The sequence below is a fragment of the Zingiber officinale genome, chromosome 1B (assembly GCF_018446385.1).
Source record: "Zingiber officinale cultivar Zhangliang chromosome 1B, Zo_v1.1, whole genome shotgun sequence".
NCBI classification, from domain to species: Eukaryota; Viridiplantae; Streptophyta; class Magnoliopsida; order Zingiberales; family Zingiberaceae; genus Zingiber; species Zingiber officinale.
Genome location: NC_055986.1, coordinates 104,677,370 through 104,705,225, shown reverse-complemented (window position 1 = coordinate 104,705,225; position 27,856 = coordinate 104,677,370). Strand labels below are relative to the sequence as shown.

General features: G+C 38.2%; 1 protein-coding gene across 1 annotated transcript; it reads left to right on the top strand.

Moving 5' to 3' along the window:
- Window positions 1–953: 953 nt before the first annotated feature.
- LOC121970698 (potassium channel AKT1-like) lies at window positions 954–8,177 on the top strand. Its single transcript, XM_042521584.1, has 11 exons — window positions 954–1,289; window positions 2,104–2,469; window positions 2,669–2,726; window positions 2,818–3,135; window positions 3,255–3,500; window positions 3,596–3,694; window positions 6,221–6,253; window positions 6,355–6,540; window positions 6,649–6,846; window positions 6,934–7,009; window positions 7,085–8,177. The coding sequence occupies exons 1-11, from the start codon at window positions 1,093–1,095 to the stop codon at window positions 7,984–7,986; spliced, it is 2,679 nt and encodes an 892-aa protein (XP_042377518.1). The 5' UTR covers window positions 954–1,092; the 3' UTR covers window positions 7,987–8,177.
- Window positions 8,178–27,856: the final 19,679 nt, after the last annotated feature.

Below are 27,856 nucleotides of genomic sequence, written 5' to 3'. Positions count from 1 at the left end.
TTTAACTTTTAATTATTGCTATCTTTTTGAGTTGAAAGACGAGGAGGGTATATTTTATTTTTTCCAGACAATTCACCCCCCTCTTGTCGGCCTCCGCTGCACCTACATATATAATATAATAAATTAATACTCAGGTCTATAAATTAGATTTGGTAAGGGTACCCATACAATACAATATAAGGGTGACACTCGAGAACCCAGTAGCAAGCAATTGTAATGAACTTTTCCTCATAAAAAAATTAATTTAATATCACACTTATCTTAACCAAAAATCAAGAAAAGTATACTTTCTTCGTCGACTTAAGGTATTTATAAAAGTTACTCCACTCGCGATGTTTTCAATTCTAAGATATGAGAGTAATATTTTTTTATATAGAATAATCAGAGAAAATTATTAATAAATCTTAAAATTATTTTAAGCGTGAAAAGAAAAAAAATAACATTATCATAATTTTATTTTATATAAAATGAATTAGTAAAGTATTTAGATTCTTAAAAAAACTAGTAAGATAGTATGATAAATGTCAAAATAGTTAATAAAATTTATTATGTTAAAAACTTTGTAACCAAACTTAACTATCCCATTTAATACCTAACCTAAACACGATCAACACATTTTATAGATTCGATTCGTCACGATATATACCGACTATAACTCAGGACTTGAAGCTGACTGCTACTCGATATAACTTAGGTTCCGTTTAGTAGTGTTTTTTTTAATAAGGAATAAAATAACAAATATATTTAATTTTTTGAAAAAATAATTTAAAAAATTAGGATGGATTATTTAACATTTTCTTATTATCTCTAAAATATTTGAGATTTTATTTCTTTTTCAGGGTTTCAAAAGGATATAATATAGCAAAAAGGGGGGACCAAAGATGAAAACAGAACCGAGCGTGACAGATCTCGCGGCTATAAATAGAAATGAGAACTAGTAATCTCCTGCCGTCTTCCTTCCTTTCCCAGGCTGCCTTCTTAGCTCGCGCCCTCGCCAGGCGCCGTCGCCGTCGCTGGTCGAGTTCCTTGTGATTCTTTAAATCCAGATAGCGAGAGGTTGGAGAGCGGGAGTGGTGGTAATATCAATAGAGTATGACGGGCAGGCGTACGGCGGAGGTGTTTAACATGCCGATGGCCATGATGTGCGGCCTCGAGACGGAGAAAGAGATCTCGAGGGACGGCAGCCATTACAGCATCTTCAGCGGGATTATTCCCTCCCTCGGGGCCAGGAGTACCCGAAGGGTCATGCTCCGGTGGTTCATCGTTTCCCCTTATGATCGGCGATACAGGTCTTGTGCTCTCTCTCCTCTGCCGCTACTAGGGCTACTTCTTTTTTCGCATCGGAGATTGTGGGCCGTGGGGGTTTCTCTGGATGGAAAGCTTTCCAGTTTCTGGGGGTTCCCTCTGTTCTTCGCCTTTTTTTTTGTTCACGGGAAAATGAGAAAACAAAATGGGAGAAAGTATACAGGAGCAGGCTTTCTTTACTTCACAAAAAGATAGTTTTTCCCTTCTGGATCAATATTCCTTACGAAACTCTTGAAGAATCCGAAACTTTCTTCTGGATCAACATTCCTTACGAAACATCAATCATAGGTTTCGTGTGGGATTCCCGTTGAATAGCCTTTAACCCGTTTTATTGTTTTAGGAAGCAATTGAATTCCACTCCTAACTCCTAAATATGTAAAGGTATTATGTGTTAATTTAAATTTCAAGTCTAATTTTTTGGGAAAATATTGTAAGATTTAGTACTGCAAGCTAAGTGCCCTAGGCTTTAAGATTTATGATATAAATGTTTATTTTTTATTCCTTGGGATACTTCCTTTGCATACAAAAAATCTCCTCGCTTCTAGTTTTTTTTTTCTGTTCTATTTTTGTTCAAAAATGTAAACACCTTTATTTCATGACATTTTATCATTCTTTGTTAGTATTGCACTTGAAAGAGGAAACCCTCAGCCATCTTGTTCTTAAGTAGTAATTTAATTCGTCTGAAAGAGGAAACCCTCAGCCATCTTGTTCTTAAGTAGTAATTTAATTCGTCTGGGAGAGAAGTGATTGGATATTTCATTATTGTATATGTTTCTGATGTTAGAAATTCTACCACAGGGCATGGGAGACTTTCTTGATTGTTCTCGTTATTTATTCTGCTTGGGTTTCTCCATTTGAATTTGGATTCCTTGGACATGCAACGGGAGCCCTTGCCCTGGTGGACAACATTGTCAATGCATTCTTTGCCATAGACATCATTTTAACATTCTTTGTAGCCTACCTTGATCGAACTACTTATTTGATGGTGGATGATCCTAAGCTAATAGCATGGAAATATTTGACCACCTGGTTCGTTCTCGATGTTGCTTCCACAATCCCTTCTGAACTCGCACTAACATTGCTGCCGCATAAGCTCCGCTCTTATGGATTCTTCAACATGCTTCGGCTTTGGCGTCTCAGGAGAGTCAGTGCACTATTTGCTAGGTATGACTAAGAAATCTTGTTCTTCAATCTGTTTTCGTGTTTCATAAACCATATGAATGTTTTTGACTCTTAATGCCAAAGCGGATTTCATGGTTCAAAAATTATGTGTTTTAGATATTAACTATTATTTTGTGTTCTCTGAGTAAAGATATTACTGCCCCCAAACTAATTGCACACATGCTATCTTTTCATTTACCAGGCTAGAAAAAGATAGGCACTTCAATTATTTTTGGGTCAGATGTGCAAAACTTATTTTTGTAAGGCACTTCTCTACCTAAGTTTATACATTCAGTTACCATTTGCAGTGGATAATTCTAATGATACTGTCATTTCATAACAATCTCACAGGTGACTCTATCTGCTGTGCATTGTGCTGGGTGCTTCTTTTACCTTATTGCTTCAAGGTATCACAATCCAAGCAGAACTTGGATTGGTTCTTCTATGCAAGATTTCCATCAGCAAAGCTTGTTGATTCGTTATGTGACCTCTCTGTACTGGTCAATCACCACTCTTACAACCGTTGGTTATGGAGACTTGCATGCTGTAAATATGGGAGAGATGATTTTCGACATCTTTTATATGCTCTTTAACCTTGGACTAACAGCCTATTTAATAGGAAATATGACCAATTTGGTAGTTCATAGAACTAGCAGAACTAGAAGATATGTAAGTTTCGCAATGCAAAACTTGTTCATTCCATTCAGATGGCAGCAAGTTGTACTTGCAACCAATATTTACTCTTGTTTTACTTTTATAGCATTAAAGATATGTACTGATCATTGCAGAGGGATACAATCCAAGTAGCCACGGGGTTTGCACAAAGAAACCAGCTTCCAGAACGCTTACAAGAACAAATGATCTCACATCTCAGTTTGAAGTTCAGGACTGACTCAGAAGGCCTCCAACAGCAAGAGACACTGGATGCTCTTCCCAAAGCCATCAGATCCAGCATTACTCACTATCTGTTTTACTCACTGGTTCAAAGTGTCTACTTGTTCCATGGAGTATCTAATGACCTGCTATTCCAACTGGTAATTATTAGAATTTTCTAACTCCAAATTTTGCCAGACAGAATATCACAACATAGTGCTCTCACCTCAGTATCTCATCTTTTACATATTTGAAGGTCTCTGAGATGAAAGCTGAGTATTATCCTCCAAGGGAAGATGTGATCTTGCAGAATGAAGCTCCTACAGACTTTTACATACTAGTGACTGGAACAGCGGTAAAAAGGGAGTTTCATTTGAGAATTTTGTTTTTTCACTTAACTTTAAAATCACCAAAATTTTTATCATCTCAGTGATAACCTAGATATCTTTATTGTTATATGAAATAAGAATGCAATCCATTAGATGTGTATATAAAGACTCTAGAAAAATAACTCGACTAAAAAAGTGGGAATTAAACTAGCTGATTTATTTTGGACATACTAATATCACGAACGAAGTGGCTGTGATTGCTTATAAGCTTCAGTTCTAGATCATGCTACAAAACTTCTTACTTTCCATGCAAACCAAGTTGCCTCCAACAAAGGGCTAATTTATCTCAGATAGTCCATTCTACCCATACATATATCGTTTATAGTTGTTACATTACATTCTAATCCTGGTCACCATATTCACAAGGGAGACCCAAATATTTACATTTAGGTCTCTAGATCTCCCTCCCAAGACATCATGAAAATATAGCTTATTACATATATACTCGATCCAAATCTTAAGGATTTAGTTAGCAGATTATTATTGGAGCTGAAAAATGATGTGATAATTTCATTGAATTACACCATTTTGACCTAGTAGCTAGCAATTTCAATGTGATTTTTCCACTTGTGGAAATTGGATAAGAGTTTGTGCACGATTGCTTGTTGGAAATAAATGTACTCCACAATCTAAAGGTGATCATGATTTAATATAGAAGAACTTTTGCTAGAGCATTTCTTGGATACCATAGAATACTTTGCCTCCAATTGCTCATGAGTCAGAGCCTCAAGAAATTATGGACCATTCTCTCGGAGGATAATACTATGAGGTATTTTAATTTTTAAAAAGGCCTTTAGTACCTTTCTAGATCAATCAATGATAACTCCTATTCCGTCATCAATTTGACATTCAAATCTACAGAGATATCAACGGGCATAATCCAAACATGTCGTTTTCCTTGAGCGTATAAGGATATAGTTTTACAATGGTTTCTCCACCTCTATGCTAATTAAATATCTTAGGTCACTAAAATCCTTAGATTGAAAGTGCTCATGAAGATAGGCTTTTAGCCTCATGATCCTCGTAGAGCTATCACTTTTATGATGATTTTGTATAGATAGATAGATTAGGTAGATTAAATGGATGGATGGATGGATGGATGGAATGGATAGATAGACAATTAGCAGAATATCATTTTCAGATAGTGAGATTAGATGAAAAAATGAGTGATCTAAGACACTTCTGATGATCTTGAACTGAACAAAAAGTAAAACTATATTTACCAAACCGTGCTCTAGGCAATTGTGTTAAATATACAAGAATTATTTCAACAATCTGCATACCAGACTTCACTCCTTCATAGCAACTAACTCTTTGAGGTTTATTTATATATACTTTTATCAAGAGCTTTGTTCTTTAAAAAAAAATGAGAACCATTAGCAATAAAAATAAGTGCAGGTGGAAAGATGAAGAGTAAAAATAATTTGTGATTACCTATCATCTGCGTTGATGCCTTTTAATAAAGTAATTAGAGAGTCTTAGATTTTACCGTGAAGGCAAAATTGGAAAGGCAGAATTGAAAGTGTAGGTAGTTGGAGAAATTTAAACTGGAGGAATTTTGGAGGAACAATCGAAATTGTTTTATTTAACAAAACTGATTAACAAAAAATTGTCAGAAGGTCATATGCTGACCTGGCACCCCACACAGAAATTGAGCAGACTATCACATGAGAGGGTATCAACGAACAAGAGGAGAGTATGAAGTCTGCTCACGCCCACAAACCTTGTACTCGGTTTCCATGACTTTGTTCAGCATTATGCGTCACATTTTATGATAGAGAAGAAGAGTGTGGACACGCTAGAATACCACGAAGAACTCATGCTAAGGCATTTAATAGAGTTGTGCATAGGATGAACAAGTAACTAGACCGTGAATCATCTATACATCATGCTTTAAAATTTTGGGATCATGGAAATAGGACTCCACCGAGGGGAGAAATTGATAATAATGCTGTAGAGTGATGGCCTTCTGAGTGGCGTAGCCAGAAACATTGGGAGAGTAGAATTTCTAATTACACCAGATTCATGAAGGAGAATTTGATCTACCTGCTAGGATGTGAAAAGCATGATGGGTAACAAGCTGAAGAATGGGGAGGAGAGGTGGATAGGCCTTGCAGTAAGGACTAAGGAGAAGAGGCATCCTTGTTAGAGGAAGGACAAAGAAAGAGAATTCTTTATTGCTATATGAAATAAGATTACAGATTTCAGAATAACTAACTAACCTAAACTTTAGGAAATTGGACTAAGAAAATAGAAGATCACGTAACCTATTCTTTCTAGCAATCTCTAGTTTCTCTCCTATTTCTTCAATTGGACTAAGAAAATAGAAGATCACGTAAGCTATTCTTTCTAGCAATCTCTAGTTTCTCTCCTATTTCTTCAACAGTCTAAACTCATTTGGTAATCTGATAGATCAAAAAATCCTCTAAGATATATTTCCCATAGAACTCATTTTTCTTGCTTCAAAGCTGATGTGTCAACTTACTTTGCAGGAGCTAATAGACCATAGGAATGGAACAGACGAGGCAAGTTGTTTTTTCCCTTAACTACCTGAAAGGAAAAAAAGGCTATATTTGATTTAGCATTGACACACCTACTAAATGGGCATCTTGTGCTTATTCTGCAGATTGTTCGGATTGCACAGAAAGGAGATCTCCTCGGAGAGATTGGCGTTCTTTGTTATAGACCACAATTCTTGACAGTTCGAACAAGATCATTGTGCCAACTGTTGCGATTAAACCGCACTACATTCCTTAGTATTGTTCAGTCAAATGTTGGGGATGGAACAATCATCATCAGTAACCTGCTGCAGGTACACATATGATACAATGATAGCATGTTGTTTCTAGAACTGAGTGATTAGTATAATGCTTAAAATTAACTTCTCCCATACATGACTAACGATCTTCTCATGTAATAGTACCTTAAAGACCAGAGGGATAATCCTTTGATGGAAGGACTCTTAAAGGAGATAGAAAACATGCTGACCCGGGGTAGATTGGACTTGCCCCTTACGCTCTGTTTTGCCATACTCAGAGAAGACGACTTCTTGCTGCATCAACTTCTAAGACGCGGTTTGGACCCAAATGAATCAGATAACAATGGACACACAGCACTGGTTAGCATTCTATATTTCTGACACTTGTGGATTTCAGAGATCTCATCTGCCACGAGGAATTTTAATTTCATTTGTTTCTTTCGATAGCATATAGCAGCTTCAAAAGGAAGCGAGCATTGTGTTCGTCTCTTGCTAGATTATGATGCAGAACCCAACAGCAAAGGTAGGTGCACTGCATACTTATCCATGAGTTTTATCCATTGCTCCAGTGCATATGCATGTTTGTAACGGCTTGCAGATTCTGAGGGGAGCGTTCCCTTGTGGGAGGCCATTCTCGGTAAGCACGAGCAAGTGGCAAAACTACTGAGCGATCACGGCGCAGAGCTCTCGGCCGGCGACATGGCCTACTTCGCCTGCACTGCCGCAGAACAGAGCAGCCCCGACCTCCTCGAAGCTTTCATCCGCTACGGAGGAGACGTGATGGCGGCGAAGAAGGATGGCACCACGGCGCTCCACCGCGCCGTGTGTGACGGGAATCTTGCCATGGTCGAGTTCCTGCTCCGCCGCGGAGCCAACATGGACGCCGCCGTCGACCAGGGATGGACGCCCAGGAGCCTGGCGGATCAGCAGGGCCACGACGAGATCAAAGCTCTGTTCGAATCCATAAAGGGCTCCGACTCCTCCTCAGCGCCGCTGGTTCCGGCGCCCGTGAGGCGGTTCAGCAGCGAGCCCGTCATGCCGCAGGCAGCGGAGGAGGAATTCCAATCCTCATCGCGGGACCACGGGAGGGAGAAGGCGGAGAGCGCGAACGGGGCCCATTTCCACAACTCGCTATTTGGGGTCATTTCAGCTGCCAACGTCGGAGCCCGGCGGCATAATAAGGGCGGCCTGCTCTCCCCGCTCGTCGGCGGCATTCCAAGACCGTTACTCCCCGACGAAGGGGGCAGCATGCGTAGCGCGTGCTTGCCTCCGCCGCGCGTGACCATCAGCTGCCCAGATCGCAGCGAAACGGTCAAGCGGAAGCTTGTGCTGCTGCCGAACTCGTTGCGGGAGCTGCTCGACGTAGGGTCGAAGACGTTTGGCTTCGAGGCGCGCAAAGTGCTGACGGAGGACGGCGCGGAGATCGACGACGTGAGGCTGATAAGAGACGGCGATCGTCTGGTTCTCGCCGGCGAAGGCCAGACCAGGATAGAAAACTAGCAGCGGGATAAGCCAATTAAGCCCAAATACTGTCATTTTAATACATGGACAATATTTTCATCCTTCCAAACAACTGTTTGAGGCCGTTGAAGTTCATATAGCCTTTATCCGTGCATTTTTCTTCCTATAGAATCATATATTTCATGTAATTATTATCATAATTCATAATTCATAATTCATAATTCATAATATTAACGGCTAAATAACACGTGTATGCTGCGTTCCTAGTTTGCCGGAGATTTAATACTAAAAAAAGCCCGCGCAGACAAGACCTATATATGGATGCAAGATCAAGTAAAAACAGATCCGGAAATGGAAATGCGACTAGATTCGCTAGGTTTACGTTACGGGAATTCTCCTTAATTCCCTGAGCTGGCATGCCATTTCCTCAACTAAACTCACTCCATCGGCTCCATGTCTCAGCGCGCCCACAGCGCGGCTAAGGATCTCTTTCTCCGCGTAATGCGCGTGCAATCGATCCTTCAGCTTCGAAACCTCATCTTGCAGAGATCCGCAGCATACGCCATTATCGATCTTCTCCTGTAGATTCTTCAAGCACGCCAAAATTCGAGCCTTGTCTTCCTCAAAGCCTTCCGCCATGCGTTTCAACTCTGTCTCATGGCTAGATTTCTCTTCCGGTTCGGTTGTTTCTTCGCCGAGCCTCTTCCGGCAACTCTCGAGCTCTGCTTCGAGATCGATCAGCTCTTTCTCTCGATCCGTGAGCAGGTTGTTGAGCTCGTGGATGGCTTCCTGGTCGTGCTCCGCTTGCTCCTCCATCATCCGCCGGTAGTGCAGCGCCTCCATCTGCATCCCGGCTTTCTCCTCCTGCAGGCGGTTTATCATCGCCATGGCCTCGTAAGCCGCCACCGCTGAAGCGCTCCGCTCCTCCTCCAGCTCCTTGTACAGCTCGGCCATCGTCATCTGGTCCTGGTCGACCTGCTGCAGCCCCAGCTGCTCCGCCGATGTCTCCTCTTCCACGTCACGGCGTAAGGTGAACGGCTCGGCGCAGCAGGAGCAGGAACTCACGGAAACCTGTCCGAGATCACCACCGCCACCTCCGTAGAGCAAAGCGACGTCTCCGAGGTGCTCTGTTTCGGCGGCGTGAAAGACGGGCAATTTGGGCTTTCGGAGGTCGGAGGAGGAGAGGAGGCATGCCTCGCACATGCTGCGGCAGCTGGCGAGGCGGCCGTGGGCGTGGCAGTATATCAAGGAGGATACCTCGATCTTGTGGGAATGGCAGAGGATGTGACGGTAGAATCCGCGGCGCTCGCCGCCTAGGGCGTGGTCCAGGCGTGAGCAGAACAGGCAGGGGGGCTGCAGGCGGCAGGCGCGGGCAAATCTGGTGGCGGCGTACGACAGCACGGCGTCGACCAGCAAGATCGCGATCAGGCACAACTCGGAGACGGCCGCGAGCAACGAGGAGACCAAGCGGTCCGGCTCCGTAGTCGCTGCCGGCGCCGCCTGCTGCCCTGGTGCTGCGGTTCCGGCGACCATGTCCGCGAGAAAAATTACATAAAAATGAAAAGCCAAAATTGTTGCCGAATATCAAATCCACAAAACGAAGCTGCAGAATGTGCTGAATTGCTTCAAATGTGAGCGATCGATAAAAATCAAACGTGGCTAACACCAATTAGCCAACCTGATGGCTGATACTGACTGAAGAATGGCCGGTTCTCGATGCCAATCAAGAAAGATTTGTTGTTAACTAACTAATTGATGAGATGAGCAACGTAACCAGGCCGTTAATTATTAAGAATTAATGCTAATTGGTAGGAAAACGCTGAAAGAAAGACAGAAAGAAAAAAAAAAGAGGAGAAAGACCGGCCTTGTCTTTCCCTCTTCTTCTCTTCTGATCTGGTAATCTCCTTTTGAAATGCTCGACTAATTTGTGGGTTCTAAATTCGAAAAATTTGAGTGGATAACGTCTCGCAGAGCGGATTATGCGCTGAACGTAGGGCTAAAAAACTAGCCATCGGGCTCCAAAGTTTCAGCATGGATGCCGGAACTCAGTCCTGATTTACAATTGCAGGAAATTAAACACGGGGCAGATAAAGATAAAGAATAATTCTTTATAAGGGCAGCAGAAGATGAAAGAAGTGCCATAGGCTGTTGGCTAGACCCGACCCCGGGCCGGGTCTGGCCTGGACCTGTAACCGGGTCGAACCGGAACCGGCCCGGCAAGTTGCCGGGCCGGTTCCGGTTCATTTGTTTTAAAACCGGCGAACCGCCGGTTCAACCCGTCGGTTAACCGACGGTTTATAGTCGTTGGAACCGCCAGTTAATCGGCGGTTCGTAGCCGTTGGGAGGGTTTTTTGAGTATTTTTTTTCAACGGTTAGGATCATTTGATCGTTTTTTGATCAATGACTATGATTTAGTGTCCGTTACTATCAAAACTCTATAAATAGAGAGCTCATTTCATTATTTTTCACACACATATTTTCTACTCTTAATCTCATTTTCGTATTCTCTAATCTCTACACGCTTTCGTTTCCAATTTTCAATTACAATGGAAGGAGGCCGTGGAGGTGCATCATCTCGAGCTCGAAAGGGAAAGCAAATAATGAATCCGCGGGAGGAGGACCCCAACATTCAATCTACCGATGATGAGATCGAGCATCTTTCGAATCCGACACCCGAAATATAAGGAAGTACCGATGCAATTACTTCTAAGGTTCGGAAACTTCCTCCTCTAAAGTCTTCTATTTTCACTAAACATTTTGAGAATGTCACTCTTCCGTCGGGAGAAATGCGTGCAAAATGTAAGCACTGCAATGCTTCCTACAAATTCCAAGCCGGCGACGGCTATGGGTCGTTGAAACGACATGTAGAAACGAAGCACCCGACGGAATATGGACTCGACCGTTCTCAAACACAATTATCAAGATTTTCTTCAACTAGCGGTAGTACCAATTCCGGTTTATTTTTATATTCGGATAATAAATTAAGAGAATCATTAGCTAAATTTGTTTCCGTAGAACATCTTTCTTTTAGTTTTGAATCTAAATGCACATTTGAAGATTTTTGTAAAGAATCTCTTAATCCATGTGCTAAACGTGTTCCTAGGACTACACTTACTCGTACAATTAAAAAATTAGTAAAACAAGGAAAAAAGAATTTAATTGATGAATTTAGTAAATTAGATAATAAAGTTTCTTTATGTTCCGATATTTGGAGTGATCATTGGCAAACACATTCGTATATGGGTGTGACTTGTCATTGGATCGATAACTCTTGGAACCTCCAAAAAAGATTATTAGCTTATAGAGTTTTTGATGAATCACATAATGCTCATAATATCACACAATTATTATGTTTAATTTTAGAAGAATATGGTTTAACTCATAAAATATTTTCAATATCATTAGATAATGTTAGTTCCAATACCGCTTGTATAGATGATCTAAAATTTGTTTGTCAATCTATTATTGGAGGTTTATTTTTTCATATTCGTTGTGTATGCCATATTTTAAATTTATGTGTTCAAGATGGTTTAAAAATTTTAGAAAGTATATTAAACAATTAAAATTTCAATTTCTTATTTATGGTCTCATCCATCTATAATGAAACAATGGGATAGGTTTTGTAAAATTAATGGAATGAGACCTAAAAAATTTTCACGTGATGTACCAACACGTTGGAATTCAACATATCAATTATTACAAGATTCATTTCAATATAAAGAATTATTATGTTCATTTTTTGCACAAAACACTAATACTAATATATATTTATTTTCACAACAATGAAATATTTGTAGTAGTATTTGTGAAATTTTAAAAGTATTTAATGATGCAACCGAACACCTTTTCGGTGTTTATTATCCTACTGCTCAATTAGTTTTAGAAAATTTTTCTAATATAGTATTAGTTTTAAATGAACATATTAATAATGAATCTTTATCTCCTTGCATCTTAGCTATGAAAACTAAATGAGAAAAATATTTTTATTTAATTCCTGAAATTTATTTAATTGCATTTACTTTAGATCCTAGATTTAAATTAGAAGTTTTACAAGAAATGTTAACTTTATATTATGACGCTTTAATTCCAATTAAAGATTCTTTTTCCCCTGATCCAGTTAATATTATATATAATGTTAGAATTTATTTATATGATATTTATAATCAATATTATGTAAAATATGGAACACAAATTAATATTTCTGAAATACAACAAACTACTAGTAGTAATTTAAAACTTACAAAAGTACAACTCTTATTAAAAGAACGGACAAAACGTCCACGAGGATCCTCAAGTTCCACACAGGAACTTGAAAATTATTTTATGACTTCTTTTGATTTTAATGAAGCAGATAGCGAAAACTTTGATATCTTAAAGTGGTGGTCACAGAAGGCTCAAAGCTTTCCCGTTCTCTCCGTGATCGCAAAAGAAATTTTAGTTTGTCCAGTGTCAACTGTTGTTGTGGAGCAAACGTTCAGTGCCGGCGACAACATATTAGATGAACGACGATCAACTTTGTCTCCCAACTCATTGGAAGCCCAAGTATTACTGGACGATTGGACCAGAGCGGAGAAATGAATCCAAGAAATGTAACTTTCAGATGACGAAGTTGAAGATTTTGATACTGAAGGAACAAATACAACAGGAACAGGAAATGGAAGTGAATGAAAATGTAAAAGGATAAAAATGTAAAAGAACTACGTGAGTTTTGATTCCCCTAAAGGGATACGTAGGCAACTTAAATAAGTACAAACCCTTTTTTCAATAAATTTTAATTTCTAATTTTTAATGTTTAATGTTTAATTTTTAATTTTTAATTTTTTTTTTAACATATTAATCTTGAACCGTGGTGAACCGTGATGAACCGTGAACCGAACCGTGAACCAGCGGTTCTGAACTGTAACCATCTTAGGCGGTTAAGGTTAAGGGTCGACCTGCCTAGAACCGTCGAACCGGCGGTTCCGAACCGTCGAACAGTCGGTTCCGAACCGTGGTTAGGTCTACTGTTGGCCCATGCTGGCGCCGTGATGTTGGCTGATAAGGAGTTCAAGGCCCGCGGACGGTCGAGATAGAGAACCATGGACTCATACCGGTTGGATTCTCTAAAGAGCAGAGCAAGCCGAGTGGTGGAGAGCGATGCTACCGTCAACACTTAGGAGCTGCCTCCAGAGCGTCATTCTTTAATGCCCATAGCGGTCTTTTCGGAGTCTACGACCTCTACTGAACCATTACTGCAATGTCAGCGCCATTAAAGACTCCGAACAGAGGCCTCCATTCGATCAGCAACATCCGCCCAGCCTAGCTCTACTACTGCATCAACCTTGTGACCATCATCCGAGTGGGGAGAAAGTTCTTCATCTAGTGTTCCGAAGAGAGCAACCGGTCGGCGCACTCCCACTTTGTCCGATCGGACCCCTTCTTTGGCCGAGATGTCAACTAGCACCACCCCTTCTTTCGGCTCGAGAGTCTGAAACTTAGGCATAAGAGCATGTTCGCTTATAACTCGACCTATCGACTCGAGAATCAGGAACTTGGGCATGAGAGCATTCTCACTTATAACTCAGCTGATCAACTCGACACTCTGGAAATTTGCCGTGAGAGCATGCTCACTTATAACTGGGCAAAGCCACGTGAGAGTCTGGGATTTGGCGTGAGAGCATGCTCACTTATAACTCGACTAAGTGGCGCAAGAGTCTGGGACTTGGCGTGAGAGCATGCTCACTTATAACTCGATCGATCGGCTCAAGAGTCTGGAACTTGGGCATGATCGAGAGGATGCTCACCTATAACTCGGTCGATAGGCTCGAAAGTCTAAAAATTTGGCATGAGAGCATGCTCACTTATAACTCGGTCGAGTGGCACGAGAGTCTGATTTATAACTCTACCGAGAGGTGCGAGAGTTTGGGATTTGGCTTGAGAGAATGCTCACTTATAACTTGGTTGAGTGACGTGAGAGTCTAGGACTTGGGTGTTTTTCACTTAAACCTTCCTGCATTCATTGAATATAAATTTTTATAATTTACATAAATTTAGCGCAAACTTACTATCTGACCCGATAGGACCGTAGATGATTTGCGCTCCATGGTTACTCAAAGTTTTTTCTATTTTCATCTTGCAAGTAATAAGATCCTGAGTTGAGATTTTGTCACTTTATACGGTCCACACCACGATATTTCTAACTTGTTGACATTGCCGATTGATTTAATCCTTTTCCATACCAAGTCGCCCACTTGAAATGACCTTGGAATAACCCTCTTGTTATAGCTCTGCTTCATTCTCTACTGGTACGTCATTAGCCGAGCAACTGCTTTATCTCTAATTTCCTCCACTAAGTCCAACTCCATAAGGTGCTAATCGGGATTCTCCTCGTTATACAACTATCTCTGATAGGATTCAATGCTAACTTCGACTGTTACCACCGCTTCTCCTCCATACACTAAGTGGAACGGGGTTATGCCAGTGGCTTCTCTAAGTGTAGTGCGATGAGCCCACAACACACTCAAAAGTTTATCAACCCAGATTCCACCTAAATGGTCTAGTCGGGTTCCGAGTCCTCTTAAAATTTCTCTATTTGTGATTTCCACTTGACTTTTGCTCTCAAGATAAGCCATGGAGGTGAAGGTTTGCAGGATACTATAGTTCGTGCACCACTCTTTGATCTTCCGCCCTTGAAATTGTCTCTCATTATCAGACACAAGCTTGTGAGGGATACCGAACTGGCACACAATACTTTACCATAAAAATTTAATAACCATATGCTATGTTATGTTAGCCAATGGCTTGGCTTCCACCCATTTAGAGAAGTAGTCTACTACAATGAGAAATAATTTCATTTGACCGATCACCATTGAGAAAGGTCCTATGATATCCATACTCCACTAGTCGAACGGGCAGGAGATGATTAAGGTCTTCAATGCTTCTGTGGGTCGGTGCTGTATATTTTGATGCCTTTGACATGATAAACATGTGGCGACCACCCGAGCTGCGTCTGCCTATAGAGTAGGCCAAAAGTATCCGGCTAATAAGATCTTCCGGGTGGATGATCGATTGCCCATATGGCTTCCGTAGGAACCTTAGTGTACTTCTTATAAAATATATTAAATATCCTCCGATCCAATACATTTGAGAAATCTCTCTTGTATAAGTGGTCTCCTATTAATGCAAACCGATCAGCTCTCTTTTTTACAACCGTGCCTACTCCCGATCGCCCAATAAGTTTCTTGCTTAGAAGAACTCTATCAACAGAGTTCGCCAATCACTCTGCACTTCTATTTCGATTGGTCTTTCGATATGGGTCACCAGTAGTATTTGCTCAATAGGCTTATCCAGCGCCAGCGAGCTCAGCGAACTAGCTAACTTGGTCAATACATCTGTGTTGGTGCAATCATACCCTAAGGAGGAAATTTCGATGGTTGATGATTATTTAAGTTTAGGATAATACATTGAATCTTATATGAGTTGGTGTTTGTAGGACCAAGAAGGTTAAGGACCGGATTCCTAGTAAGAGAAGCCCTTGCAGGTCGAAAGACCGGATGCAAGGCAAGAGAAGTCCAAGGAGGTTAGGGGACCAAATTTTTGGCACAAGAAAAACCCTTGCAGGTTAGAAGATCAGATATAAGGCAAAAAAAGTCTAGGGAGGTCAAGAACAAGATTCGTGGTGGGGCAATTGAAAATCAACACAAGTAAAGCGTGTTAATCGATTAAGAAAAACACTTAATCGATTAAGAGAGTGTTAACAAACGTTCTGTTTGAAACAGAAGGTTTCCTAATCGATTACGGTGCCTTTCTACTTTAAACAGAATAATCCCTAATCGACTGATCTAGTTGATTACCCTAATCTTAATCGATTAGGGTAGGCAATTTGGAGGAGTCGCGTAAATAAAACACGCACCAAATCAACTACTCTAATTGATTAAAGTCGAGTAATCGATTAAGATCACTTCTTAATCGATTAAGATTCACAAAATGACAAGAAAAATGACTCCTTTTAGCAGAGTTTAAGAACGCTTGTGAAGATTGTTTTTCAGACACTATTCCATTGTGATTAATTTTTGTCCAAGCTCTCACCAGTGCTCAAACTTAAGCTCTCACTAGTGCTACAATCTCAAGCCACTCAAAGAAGAAGAAGGTATACTCAAAACCCTAATCTATTATCTTCTTTTTCCTTGTGAGGTGTTCTGTTGAGAGGAAGATTTGTAGATTATTGTGTAAGGTTTCTCCACCTTCAGTGTTGATCCGAGAAGGAGAAGTTTCATAGTGCAAAGTGTGACCATGGTGTGGACCCTTAGATTAGTCACCTCAAGGAGATGGATATCAAGTAAATATAAGGAGTTAGCATTGCCTTCAAGTTTCCGCTACGTAACATCAAGTTAACCAAGAAATTGAAGTGAGTCATTCACCCTTCCTCTAGCTCAACAGGTCCTAACAAGTGGTATTATAGCAAGGTTGGATTTTGAGGATTCACCTCCATGGAAGCACAAGTTTAGAGCTACAAGATGTCATTGAAAAAGGGGCACAACACTTCATGACCATCATTCTATAAAGGTAACAACTTTGCTTACTAGAAGAGTCGCATTGAGCACTATCTCATGATCGAAATTGAAATGTGGTTCTCAATCATGAATGGATTCACAACACCAAGCAAGGATGGAAAAGTGCTTGAATCATCAAAATGAACTGTTGAACAAAAGATGGAGGCTCAAGCAAATGCTAAGGCGACAGTGACTCTTCAATGTGGGTTTAACTTAGAGCAACTCAACAAGGTTGGACCCTTCAAGAGTGCCAAGGATTTGTGGGATAAGCTCATTGAGCTAAATGAAGGCACCAAGGATTCAAGAATTGCAAAGAGAGATATCCTAATATTCAACTTCAAAATTTCACAATGAAGGATGGAGAAACGATAAGTTCACTACATTGGAGATTCAAGGAACTCCTAAATGGTCTCCATTCAGTTGGAGAAAGTGTGGAGACCAAGATCTCATAAGATATGCACTAAAATCCTTCCTAAAAAACTTATTATGGTCATCCATGGTGGATGCCTATAAAGTTTCAAAGGACTTGTCAATAGTAAAGTTAGATAAATTATTTTGTGAACTTGAATTATATGAACAAGCTAACATAAGCCATAAAGAGAACGGTTACATAGGTTGCAGGTGACAAGAGTAGGAAGAAGCATAAAGAGAAGAAGGAGGAGTCATCTTCAGAATCTGAGCAAGATAGTGATAGTGATAGTGATAGTGATAAAGAGCTATCATCAAGTGAAATGACAAATTTTATTCAAAAAATGATGGACGCTCAAGGAAATTTAACAAGAAAGATGTCAAGAAGATCTTCAATGATGACAAAAGAAAAGGTAAATCTCTTGTGGATTCAAAGTTTAAAACTGATGTAATTTGTTATGAATGCAAGAAAAAGGGGCACTATAAATGGAGTATCCAAAATTGAAGAAGCAAGAAGAAAAGATTAAGAAGAAGAGGAAGGCCTTGAAAGCCACATGGGATGAATCATCTTCAAGCTCATCAGAAGAAGATGAAAGGAAGAGTTCAAAGCACACGACACTCACGACCTTAAGCCATGTGGAAGATAGCGAAGGTGAAAATAGTCAAGGGGAGAATGAGGAATCTTCAAGTGAGTCATCATCTAGTGTTGACGAGATAATTTCTCCCAAGCTTTATAAGATGTATGCTAGCATTTCATGTTTAACTAATGCTCTAGCAAAATCAAAAGATAAGGTTAGAAAGTTACAAAATGAATTGAGATCATTTAAGAATGAAATTGAATCATGTGAAATTTGCATGCGTCAAGAAAATGGCATAATTGAATTTGATGACCTTAAGAATGAGAATGCATCTTTGAAATTGCAAGTTGATGATCTTAGACGTACTTTAGAAAAGTTTACTTTAAGGTCTAAATATTTAGACATGCTTCTAGGAGCTCAAAGGGGTGTTTACAACAAAGCAGGTTTAGGGTTTAAATCACAACATAAAGAAATCAAATTCATATCTTTAGTTAGTAGAAACCATGCTTCAAAGGTTAAGATTGTGCAATCTTGGGTACCCAAGCAATTTGTTGGTGATGCTATTGGACCCAAAATTTATGTACCAAAGTATTTGGTTTATCGTGTTTGAACAGGCATATGTCGAGAGGGAGTATCCAACAACATGGTTTATAGATAGTGGATACTCTAGGCACATGACAGGAGATTCATCAAAATTCTCATAATTTAGAGATAAAAGTAAAGGTACCGTTTCTTTTGGTAATAGTGGTGAATTAAAAGTTATAGGAATTGGAGATATTATAATTTCTAAAAAATTTGTGATAAAAAATATTTTATTAGTGAAAGGTATGACTTTTAATCTTCTAAGTATTAGTCAACTATATGATTCAGGTTATAGAGTTGAGTTTACCTCATCTCAATGCCTAATCAAGCATAGTGAACTAAACACCATTATGCTCATAGGCCATAGAAAAGAAAATATTTATCAAGTTGAATTATTTTGTGCTACTAATGTGTTTGCTAAGTGACTCATGTCTAAAGAAAATGAGACTTGGCTTTGGCACCGAAGACTTGCTCACACCAACATGAGGAATATCTAAAGGCTTTCAAAGAAAGAGTTGGTGTAAGGATTGGCAAAGTTAAAGTTTCAAACGGATAAAATGTGTGATGCATGTCAAATGGGTAAGCAAATCAAAGCTACCCATAAAAGTAAAAATGTTGCAAGTACTTCAAATGCATTGGAACTCATTCACATGGATTTGTTTGATAGTAGTAGATATATTTTTTTAATTGGTAGTATGTATTGTTTTGTGATTGTAAATGGTTACACTAGATATACATGTGTATTTTTCTTGAAACATAAGGATCAAACTTTAGATACCGTGATTGCTTTTTGTAAAAGGGTAGAAAATAAAAAGAGCACAAGATAAAAAAAACAAGAAGCGATCATGAAGGTGAATTTGAAAATGATAGGTTCACAAGTTTTTGCATGGAAAAAGGTTATAAACATGAATTTTTGACCCCTAGGACTCCTCAACAAAATGGAGTTGTTGAGAGGAAAAATAGGATTTTGCAAGAGGCCGCTATAAGCATGCTAAATGAATATTCACTTCATAGCTACCTATGGGCCGAAGCAATAAATACGGCTTGTTTTATACAAAATCGAACATTAATACATAGGTTTCTAGGAAAAATACCTCATGAGTTATGGTTTGGTAAACTACCTATAATTAAACATCTTAGAGTGTTTGGATGTAAGGTTTATATTCTAAACACCAAAGATCAATTATAAAAATTCTCTGCTAAGGCGAATGAGGGTATTCTTGCAAGTTATTCAAGTATAGCAAAGCATATCAAATTTAGAATAAAAGATCTAAATTAGTTGAAGAATCATTAAATGTTTGGTTTGAAGAAAATCCTCTATCAAATTCTACTAGAACAAATGATGAAGAATTACAATTTGAGTTAAAGAAATTAACATTAAACGAAGGTAATGATCAAAGGGGAGAAAACCAAGAAAGTGATAGTGAGAGAATTGAAACTTTACCACTTGAACATGAAATTACTGTTGGTGCAAATTACACTAATAATCTAGTTTTGATGTATGACAAATAGGTTAAAGTTAGATATGGTGTATGTCTAACCTTTCTACTAAGTGTGTAGGAGTTGAATGTCTGAAGGACCTAGCACCAGGCAAAAATTTATCTAGGTCCGCGGGACCTGATATCTGGTGGGAAGTCTAAATAGGTCCGTAGGGACCGATATCTAGTTGGAAGTCTAGTTGGGTTTGCGGGACCTGACAACTGACTGAAGTCTAGTTGGGTCTATGGACTTGACAACTGACGAGAAGACCTAGTGGGTCAAAGGCAAGTCAAGTGACTACAGTTGGTAAGTGAAGGTAAGCAACTAGAGGAGAGATCGAGTGAGAACATGTTCCCCGTTAAGGGAACTGTAGGCATTGATCCAACTTAGGTTTATTTGAGAAACCTAAGTTGAGATCTTGACTAGATCCTAGTCTCGAGGAGATAGGATCTAATTACTACTCCTATATGCTGAGTTGTACTAACTCTGTTTTGTAAGATAAACATATTTTTAAATCCTAGGACTAACCTTTTTTTGTAAGAAAAGGAGTTCAAAAGGGGGTACGGGCGCCTGGAGCTGGTTCGGGAACCCGGACTAGTCTCGCCCAGGTGGGGGCCTGTTAGGATGTATACTAAAAGCCTAGCTTTTGGTATAAACATTTATCTAGAAATAAGAATCACATTGGTCAAATATCTACATTTATGATAAATGTAGTTGTTCAATTAATTTATATTGTAGATAACATGGTGTGTGGTGTCACACACAGAGGATCATGTTATCAGTACCTTATAAATTATAAACAGTAGCTCATGACCAAGATAGAAAGGAACAAACCATTGGAAGGTCATAGTGTAATTAGGTATTAGTTTATCTTAACTATATAATTACACTAGTACACCTAGAGTTTATTGAGTAGGACCATTAGAGGTCATTTCTTTTATACTGACTTTATAAAGGAACAAAGACCTCAGTTATTATGGAAGTGTGTGCTCTTAATCCTAATATAATAACAAATACATATATTTGATATTTATTTCTTTAATTTATCAATGGGTGAGATTTAGTTCGATAAATCAATAAGCCCAATAAGTTAGGAAATGATATCACTTATAGTGTGTGTTGTTGATTATAGAAGAAAACTATGTCCTAGTAATCTAGGTTGAGAATGCCCCCAAGAGAAGCTCATAAGGATTGTCATGTTAAACCCTGCATGTGGACTTAGTCCGGCATGACGATAAGGTTGAGTGGTACTACTCTTGGACTAAGATATTAATTAAATGAGTTATCAGTAACTCACTTAATTAGTGGATATTCGACATCTTAAACACAGGGAAACTAACACACTCATAATAAGAAGGAGCCCAAAATGTAATTTGGGATTGGTGCGGTAGTTCAATAATAGTTCTCTAGTGGAATGAATTATTATTGATAAAATTAAGTTGTGTGTTCGGGGCGAACACGGGATGCTTAATTTTATCGGGAGACCAAAACCAATTCCTCCTCTCGGTCCCTATCGTAGCCTCTTAATTATAGAGTACTATACCCACCTATACCCACCTTCTTACCCATCCTATAGGGGCCGGCCAAGCTAGCTTGGAGACCAAGCTAGGGCCGGCCATGGCTTGGTTCATGGGTGAATTCATGTGGCCGGCCCTAGCTTGAACTCAAGCTTAGGTGGCCGACCCTATTAAAATAAAAAGGAATTTTAATTTTAAAATTTTTTCTTATGTGGATAATATAATTTAAAAGAGAGTTTAAAAATTTAAATCTTTCCTTTTATAAGATTCTACAAAAGATTAAGAGAAGAGCTAAATCTCTTTCCTTATTTGTAGATTAAAAGGTTGATTTTAATTTTGGTAAAAACTTTCCTTTTAATCATATTCATGATTTAAAAGAAAATTAAAAAATTAAAAATCCTCATTTATTAGTTTCTACAAAATATTAAGAAAAGATTTAATATCTTTCCTTATTTGTAGATTGAAAGGAGATTTTAATTTTTAGAGATAACTTTCCTTTTTGGAAATTATCCACATGTTTAAGAGAAAGATTTTAATTTATAAAATTTCTTTTTTATTAACCAATCATGAAAGGATAAAAATTATTGGAGAAATTTTTATAAATTTCTGGAAACAAATTAGGAAGTTTTAATTCTTGTTTTAATTAAAACTCCTTGTTTTTGGGAAAGAGGTGGCCGGCCATTGTAATTGAAAAAATAAAATTGTTTTAATTAAAATAAATTTTATTTTTCATGGAAAAAGAATTAAGGAAATTTTTATTTAAATTTCCTTATTTGCCAAAACCAAGGATTATAAAAGAGGGGGTAGAGGTGCCTTCAAAAATAACGACTCTATTCTTTTTTTCCTTTCTTTTCTTCCTAAGTGTGGCCGACCCCTAGAAGTTCCCCTTCCTCTTCTCTCTTCTCCTTCTTGTGGCCGAGACTTCATCACCTCTTGGAGACATAGAAGTGGCCGGATCTAGCTTGGAGAAAAGGAGAGAAAGGAGGCTTGTTTCTTGCATCCCTTGGAGCTTGGTTGGTGGAAAAAGTTCTTCATCCTTTGGAAGTTTTTGCTTGGCCGAAACTTGAAGGAAGGAAGAAGAAGGTGCTTTGGTGGTTCTCATCTCGGAAGATCATTGCCCACACAATGTCCGAGGTTAGAAGAGGAATACGGTAGAAGATCAAGAGGTCATTAAAAGTTTACAAAGAAAGGTATAACTAGTAATTGTTTTCCACATCATACTAGTTTTATTTCTTTGTAAACATACCAAATACAAGAGACATGTGATTCTAGGTTTCAAATTAGTTTTCGATGTTGTGTTCTTTTGTTTTCTTTTCGAACTTGTGCTTCTATTGTTCTTTTTGGTTAACCTAGAGTTATTTAAGGAAATTAAATATTAACTTTCCTTAAGAGGCTTTGTCTAGGCGGTGGCGGTTGCTCCCATATCCAAGAAGGCCATGTGCCTCGCCATGCAGTCCTGGAAGCCAAATTTGGAAATTAATATTTAATCAACTTTGTGACCTAGGTGATTTGGATTGAACGTGTTAAGTTCCGCAGGAGATCCAAGTCTAAACCAAAAAGAACAAATAAATTAAACTTAGGATCAAACGTGTTAAGTTTCGCAGGCGATCCAAGTTTAATTTAAAAGAACACATGGTAGTTAGGAAAATGTTCAGACCTTTGTACAAAATTTTTGTACAGTGGAACCAATAGGTTTTCCGAGTAGCAACCAATAATTGGTATCAGAGCTAGGGTTTTGCCTCTGTGTATTTGGTATTAGTTTAATTATGCACATGTCATACATAATTTAGGCAGGATAATAGTAGGATGTGCTAACTTTGTGGATGCAGGATCCAACCATTATGGCTTATAGTTATTATGTGTGTGATTGGACCCTTGGACATGTCAAGGGCATTTTATTGTGTGTGAATGATTGTATTATAAAATACAACAGGAGCTGTATTTAGTTTTATTAGGATTTTATTTTTTGATCTAGTTACATGTACATTTCTTTTATGGAATATAGGATCGATGGATGTAAATTTTATTTTATGTTCGATCTAGTTTACATGTACATTCCTTCGAGGAATATATGATCGAAAAATGTAAAATTCTATTTATGTCGCGGATTGAATCTTGCAAGGCGTGGAACCTTTTGAGGACCAGAGGCGCAGTGGAACAAGGAGCAAGATGGATGCGACAACTAGACCCAGTGGCGGTGGCCAAAGATGGCAGCAGCTAGGATTTGCGACACACGGAGGACAGCAATAGATAAAAGCCATAATAGTTGAAAATTAGTTTTTCTATTTATTGCTTTTTATGCTGTGATGTGCGTGCTTATTAGTATGCATGCTAAGTAGGCTAGCATAGTCAAAATTCCTCACTTTAAATAACTAAGTGGGAGAGGGATTTATTTTTTAATAAATTCCACGGTCTCCATTACTGGTTTATAAGTGATGCAACAAGCTTGCGCGTTGGCTCTGAGTGCCTTCCTCCATATCAAATGAGCTTGTTTGCGGATCACTAGCTTAAACTTCCATTTTGGATGACTATAGGAAGTTAATTAAGAGTGTGTGATCTTCTCCATCGGAAGGGGCACAATCTTATTAATGGACTTAGTGTCAAGTAATGGTATACACTTAGGCACGTCTAATAGTATCCTCCCCATCGGAGTCACTGCTATTATTTGTGTGACCGAATAAAACCAACTATTAATTTGTCAAATAAATAGGTTGACAAGATAATAAAATTAAAAACTCCTCTTACAAATGTTTGATTTTGTATACGTCCACACTATCGTGGCATACAAAATTCAACGGTGTTTGAGGTAATTTTATTTTGTCATAAAGATTTATTGACAAGATAATTAATGGGTAAAACCCTCCTCTTACAAATGTTTAAATTTAGTATACGTTCACACTATCGTGGCATGCAAAATTCACGGTGTTTGAGGTGTTGGTGAATTTAAATAATATTGTTTGAGGAATCAATGTTATTTTAAATTCAAAAAGTTTTGACCAAATATTTGATCAAAGACAGATCAACTATTAATTTTTTTCGTCATAAAGTAAAGTTGATGAGATAATAAAATTAATGGATAAAATCTCCTCTTTGATTTTGTATACGTCCACACTATTGTGGCATACAAAATTCATGGGGATTTTAAAGAATTGATCTTGACCAAATATTTTTGTGATTCTTAGGATTTTAAATATTTGTCAATCCCCTAGTTGTTATACTATAGAAAAGACTTAGTAGTCCCAATTGTAATGATTGGAAATAGGACTTGGACATTAAGGTTGACTGTCTTTTTAGAACTAAGAACAATATAGGTGTATTTAATTCATTAGTTGAAACATGTTTAGTGGTGTTATCTACCAGAACCTGGAGTGTGGATACAGATGCCATTAATCATGTCCGTAATTCATTGCAGGGTTCCAGGAAACCCGACAACTAAATGAAAATAAAAACACCGTCCACATAGGCACTGCTGTAAAAGTGGCAGCTGTTGCAGTGGGAGATGTTTATCCTTTGATAAGAATAAAATATGGATTTTAAGTAATTGTCTTTACATACCAAGTTTAGAAAGAACTAGTTTTCAGTTTCTAAACTATTCAAAGAACTTGATATTCTGCCTCTTTTAATAACAAAGTTGTTATTAAGAAAAAGAGGGAAGTTATCTATTCTGGTACGTTGGTTGGCAATTTATAAATCCAATAACTCTCACGATGCAACAAATGGAAATTAGTAACACATCTTCTAACTTTAAGAGAAAGCAACCTTCGGAAATGAACCAATTATATCTTTGGCATCTAAGGCTAGGTTATATTAACTTGAGTTGGGTTCATTGGTAGTGGAAATCTTTCCAACCTGCGAGTCTTACTTGGAAGGAAAAATAACCGAGAAGCTTTTAAGTATAAGGGGTATGGAGCCAAAGATACATTAGAATTGGTTCATTCTGATTTGTGCGATCCTATGACTATCCAGACAAGAGGTAGTATCGAATATTTCGTCTATTTTATAGACAACTATTTAAGATACAAATACATTTACTTAATGTGCCGCAAGACTACGTGATTTGATTAGTTCAAAGAGTACAAGGCTGATGCAGAGAAACGTTAAAGTGAAAGTATCAAGTCACTATGGTAAGATCGTAGTGGCAAGTATCTCTTGGGACAATTTAGGAGTTACTTATCAAAAGTAGGGTTTCAATCCCAATTAACTGCACCTGGTACACCCCAACAGAATGGTGTAGTAGAAAGAAGGTATATGACTCTTATGGAAATAATTAGATTGATGATGAGTTATTTAGAAAATTACCAAGTTCGTTTTAAGGATATACTCTGAAAAAGAAAGTGAACATAGTACCTTCCAAAGTCAGAACTCTCTACTCATATAGAATTGCTGAATAGGCGTAAGCCTATTTTGAAGCATATTCGGATTCGGGTAGTCCAGCACATATGCTGAAGAGAGACAATGATAAGTTGGATAGGAATTCACTTGTTTGTGGGTTATCCTAGAGAAACGAAAGTAGGTTTATAGTCTTAAAAATCAGAAGGTCATTGTTAGCATCAATGACTGATTTTTAGAAGAGGACTATATAATGAATCACAAGCCCATAAGTAAATTTGTTCTTAATAAAAGACACATCTAATCTAGTACTAACTGTATAAGATGAAATATCACAAGAAACTGCAACACGTATCACAATTGATACACAATTATAGACAGTGCATCATCGTAGTGGGAGAGTTGTCAAGCAAACCTAAAATATTCATGTTTTGGGAGAGTTTTTGGACTTGATCCCAAATGAATATGAGCCTGATCTCTGACATATGATGAAGCATTCCAAGATAAAGTTGCAGTATCTTGGCAAAGAGCAATGAATACAGAATTAGAATATATGTATTCTAATAAAATCTGGAAGCTTGTAAAACCACCAAATGGTGTAAAAGTCATTGGGTGAAAATAGGTCTACAATAGGAAAAGATGGATAGACAAGAAGGTGGAAACTTTCAAATCAAGGCTTGATGAAAAAGGAAACTTTTTCACTGGTAGTCATGCTTAAGTCTATCCGGATTCTTTTATCTATTTGGCAAGTAGATGTCAAGACAGCATTCCTTAATGGAAGTCTTGAAGAAAACATCCATATAAAGCAACCAGAAGGGTTCATTGCAAAGGGAAAAGGGCATCTTGTGTACAAGCTCAATCAGTCTATGGGCTGAGGCAAAGCTTCAAGGTCTTGGAACATCCGGTTTATCAAAGTAATCCAGACCTATGGATTTATTTAGTAATCGGATAAGTCTTGTGTATACAAAAAGAGTGATGGAAACGTGATGGTATTTCTTGTACTATACGTAGATAACATTTTTAGTAGTTGAAACAATATCAAAGTGTTGTCAGAAGTAAGGGTATGGTTGTCCAAACAATTCGATATGAAGGACTTGGGAGAATGTATATATTCTTGGGATCAAAGTAATAAGGGATCGCAAGAAAAGAATATTTTACTTATCCCAAGCTTCATATATCGAAAAAATCCTTGCTCGTTTTAAGCATGCAAAACTCCAAGAAAGGTTTCTTACCTTTTTAGCATGGAGTAACTTTATCTAAAGAGATGTCTCTGTAGACATCAAAGGAGATAGAGGAAATGAAGGCAGTTCTTTATGCTTCGGCTGTCGGAAGCCTAATGTATGCTATGCACGAGATCAGAAATCTGTTTTGCCAAGGGCATATTTAGCAGATATCAAAGTAACGCTGGACAAGGACATTGGACTGCAGTAAATCATATATTGAAGTACCTTAGAGGCACTAGAGATTATATGCTAGCTTACAAGGCAGCTAATTTGGTCCCTGTGGGTTGCACGGATTTTGACTTCCAATCGGATAGTGACAATAGTAAGTCAACCTCTGGGTTTTGTGTTTACTTTAGGAGGTAAAGTTATAACTATGGAAGAGTGATAAGCATAGGTGTTTTTTCTGAACTCCACCATAGAAGCTGAGTATATGGCAAGCCTCTGAGGTAGTCAAAAAAGCTGAATGACTCAATAACCTCAAGATAAACTTAGATATGATTTCTGGTTTGTCCAAAGATTATTATAATTTATTGTAATAATAGTGGTGCAGTAGCAAACACGAATAAACTATGAGTCTATAAGGAAAGTAAACACAATTGAGCGCAAGTACCACCCAATACGAGAAATCGTATAAACGAGGAGAAGTTGTTGCTGCCTAGATTGCATCAGATGATGACTTATAGATCTTTTCACAAAGGCCCTTAAGGCAAGAGCTTTTGATGGGCATGTTGAAGGATTGGGATTCAGATGTATGGCAGCAGATATGACAGCTTAGTCTTTTAGTATAAGTGGGAGATTGTTAGGATGTATACTAAAAGCCTAGCTTTTGGTATAAACATTTATCTAGAAATAAGAATCACATTGGTCAAATGTCTACATTTATGATAAATGTACTTGTTCAATTAATTTATATTATAGATAACATGGTGTGTGGTGTCACACACAGAGGATCATGTTATCAGTACCTTATAAATTATAAACAGTAGCTCACGACCAAGATGGAAAGGAACAAACCATTGGAAGGTCGTAGTGTAATTAGGTATTAGTTTATCTTAACTATATAATTATACTAGTACACTTAGAGTGTATTGAGTAGGACCATTAGAGGTCGTTTCTTTTATACTGACTTTATAAAGGAACAAAGACCTCAGTTATTATGGAAGTGTGTGCTCTTAATCCTAATATAATAACAAGCACATATATTTGATATTTATTTCTTTAATTTATCAATGGGTGAGATTTAGTTCGATAAATCAATAAGC

What these genes read in the sequence shown, in the direction of transcription:
- LOC121970698 (XM_042521584.1), top strand. Translation starts at nt 1,093, where the DNA reads ATGACGGGCAGGCGTACGGCGGAGGTGTTTAACATGCCGATGGCCATG. An exon ending in GTCAGTGCACTATTTGCTAG is followed by an intron (nt 2,470 to 2,668) that starts GTATGACTAAGA and finishes TTCATTTACCAG; the next exon opens with GCTAGAAAAAGATAGGCACT. An exon ending in ATGACCTGCTATTCCAACTG is followed by an intron (nt 3,501 to 3,595) that starts GTAATTATTAGA and finishes ACATATTTGAAG; the next exon opens with GTCTCTGAGATGAAAGCTGA.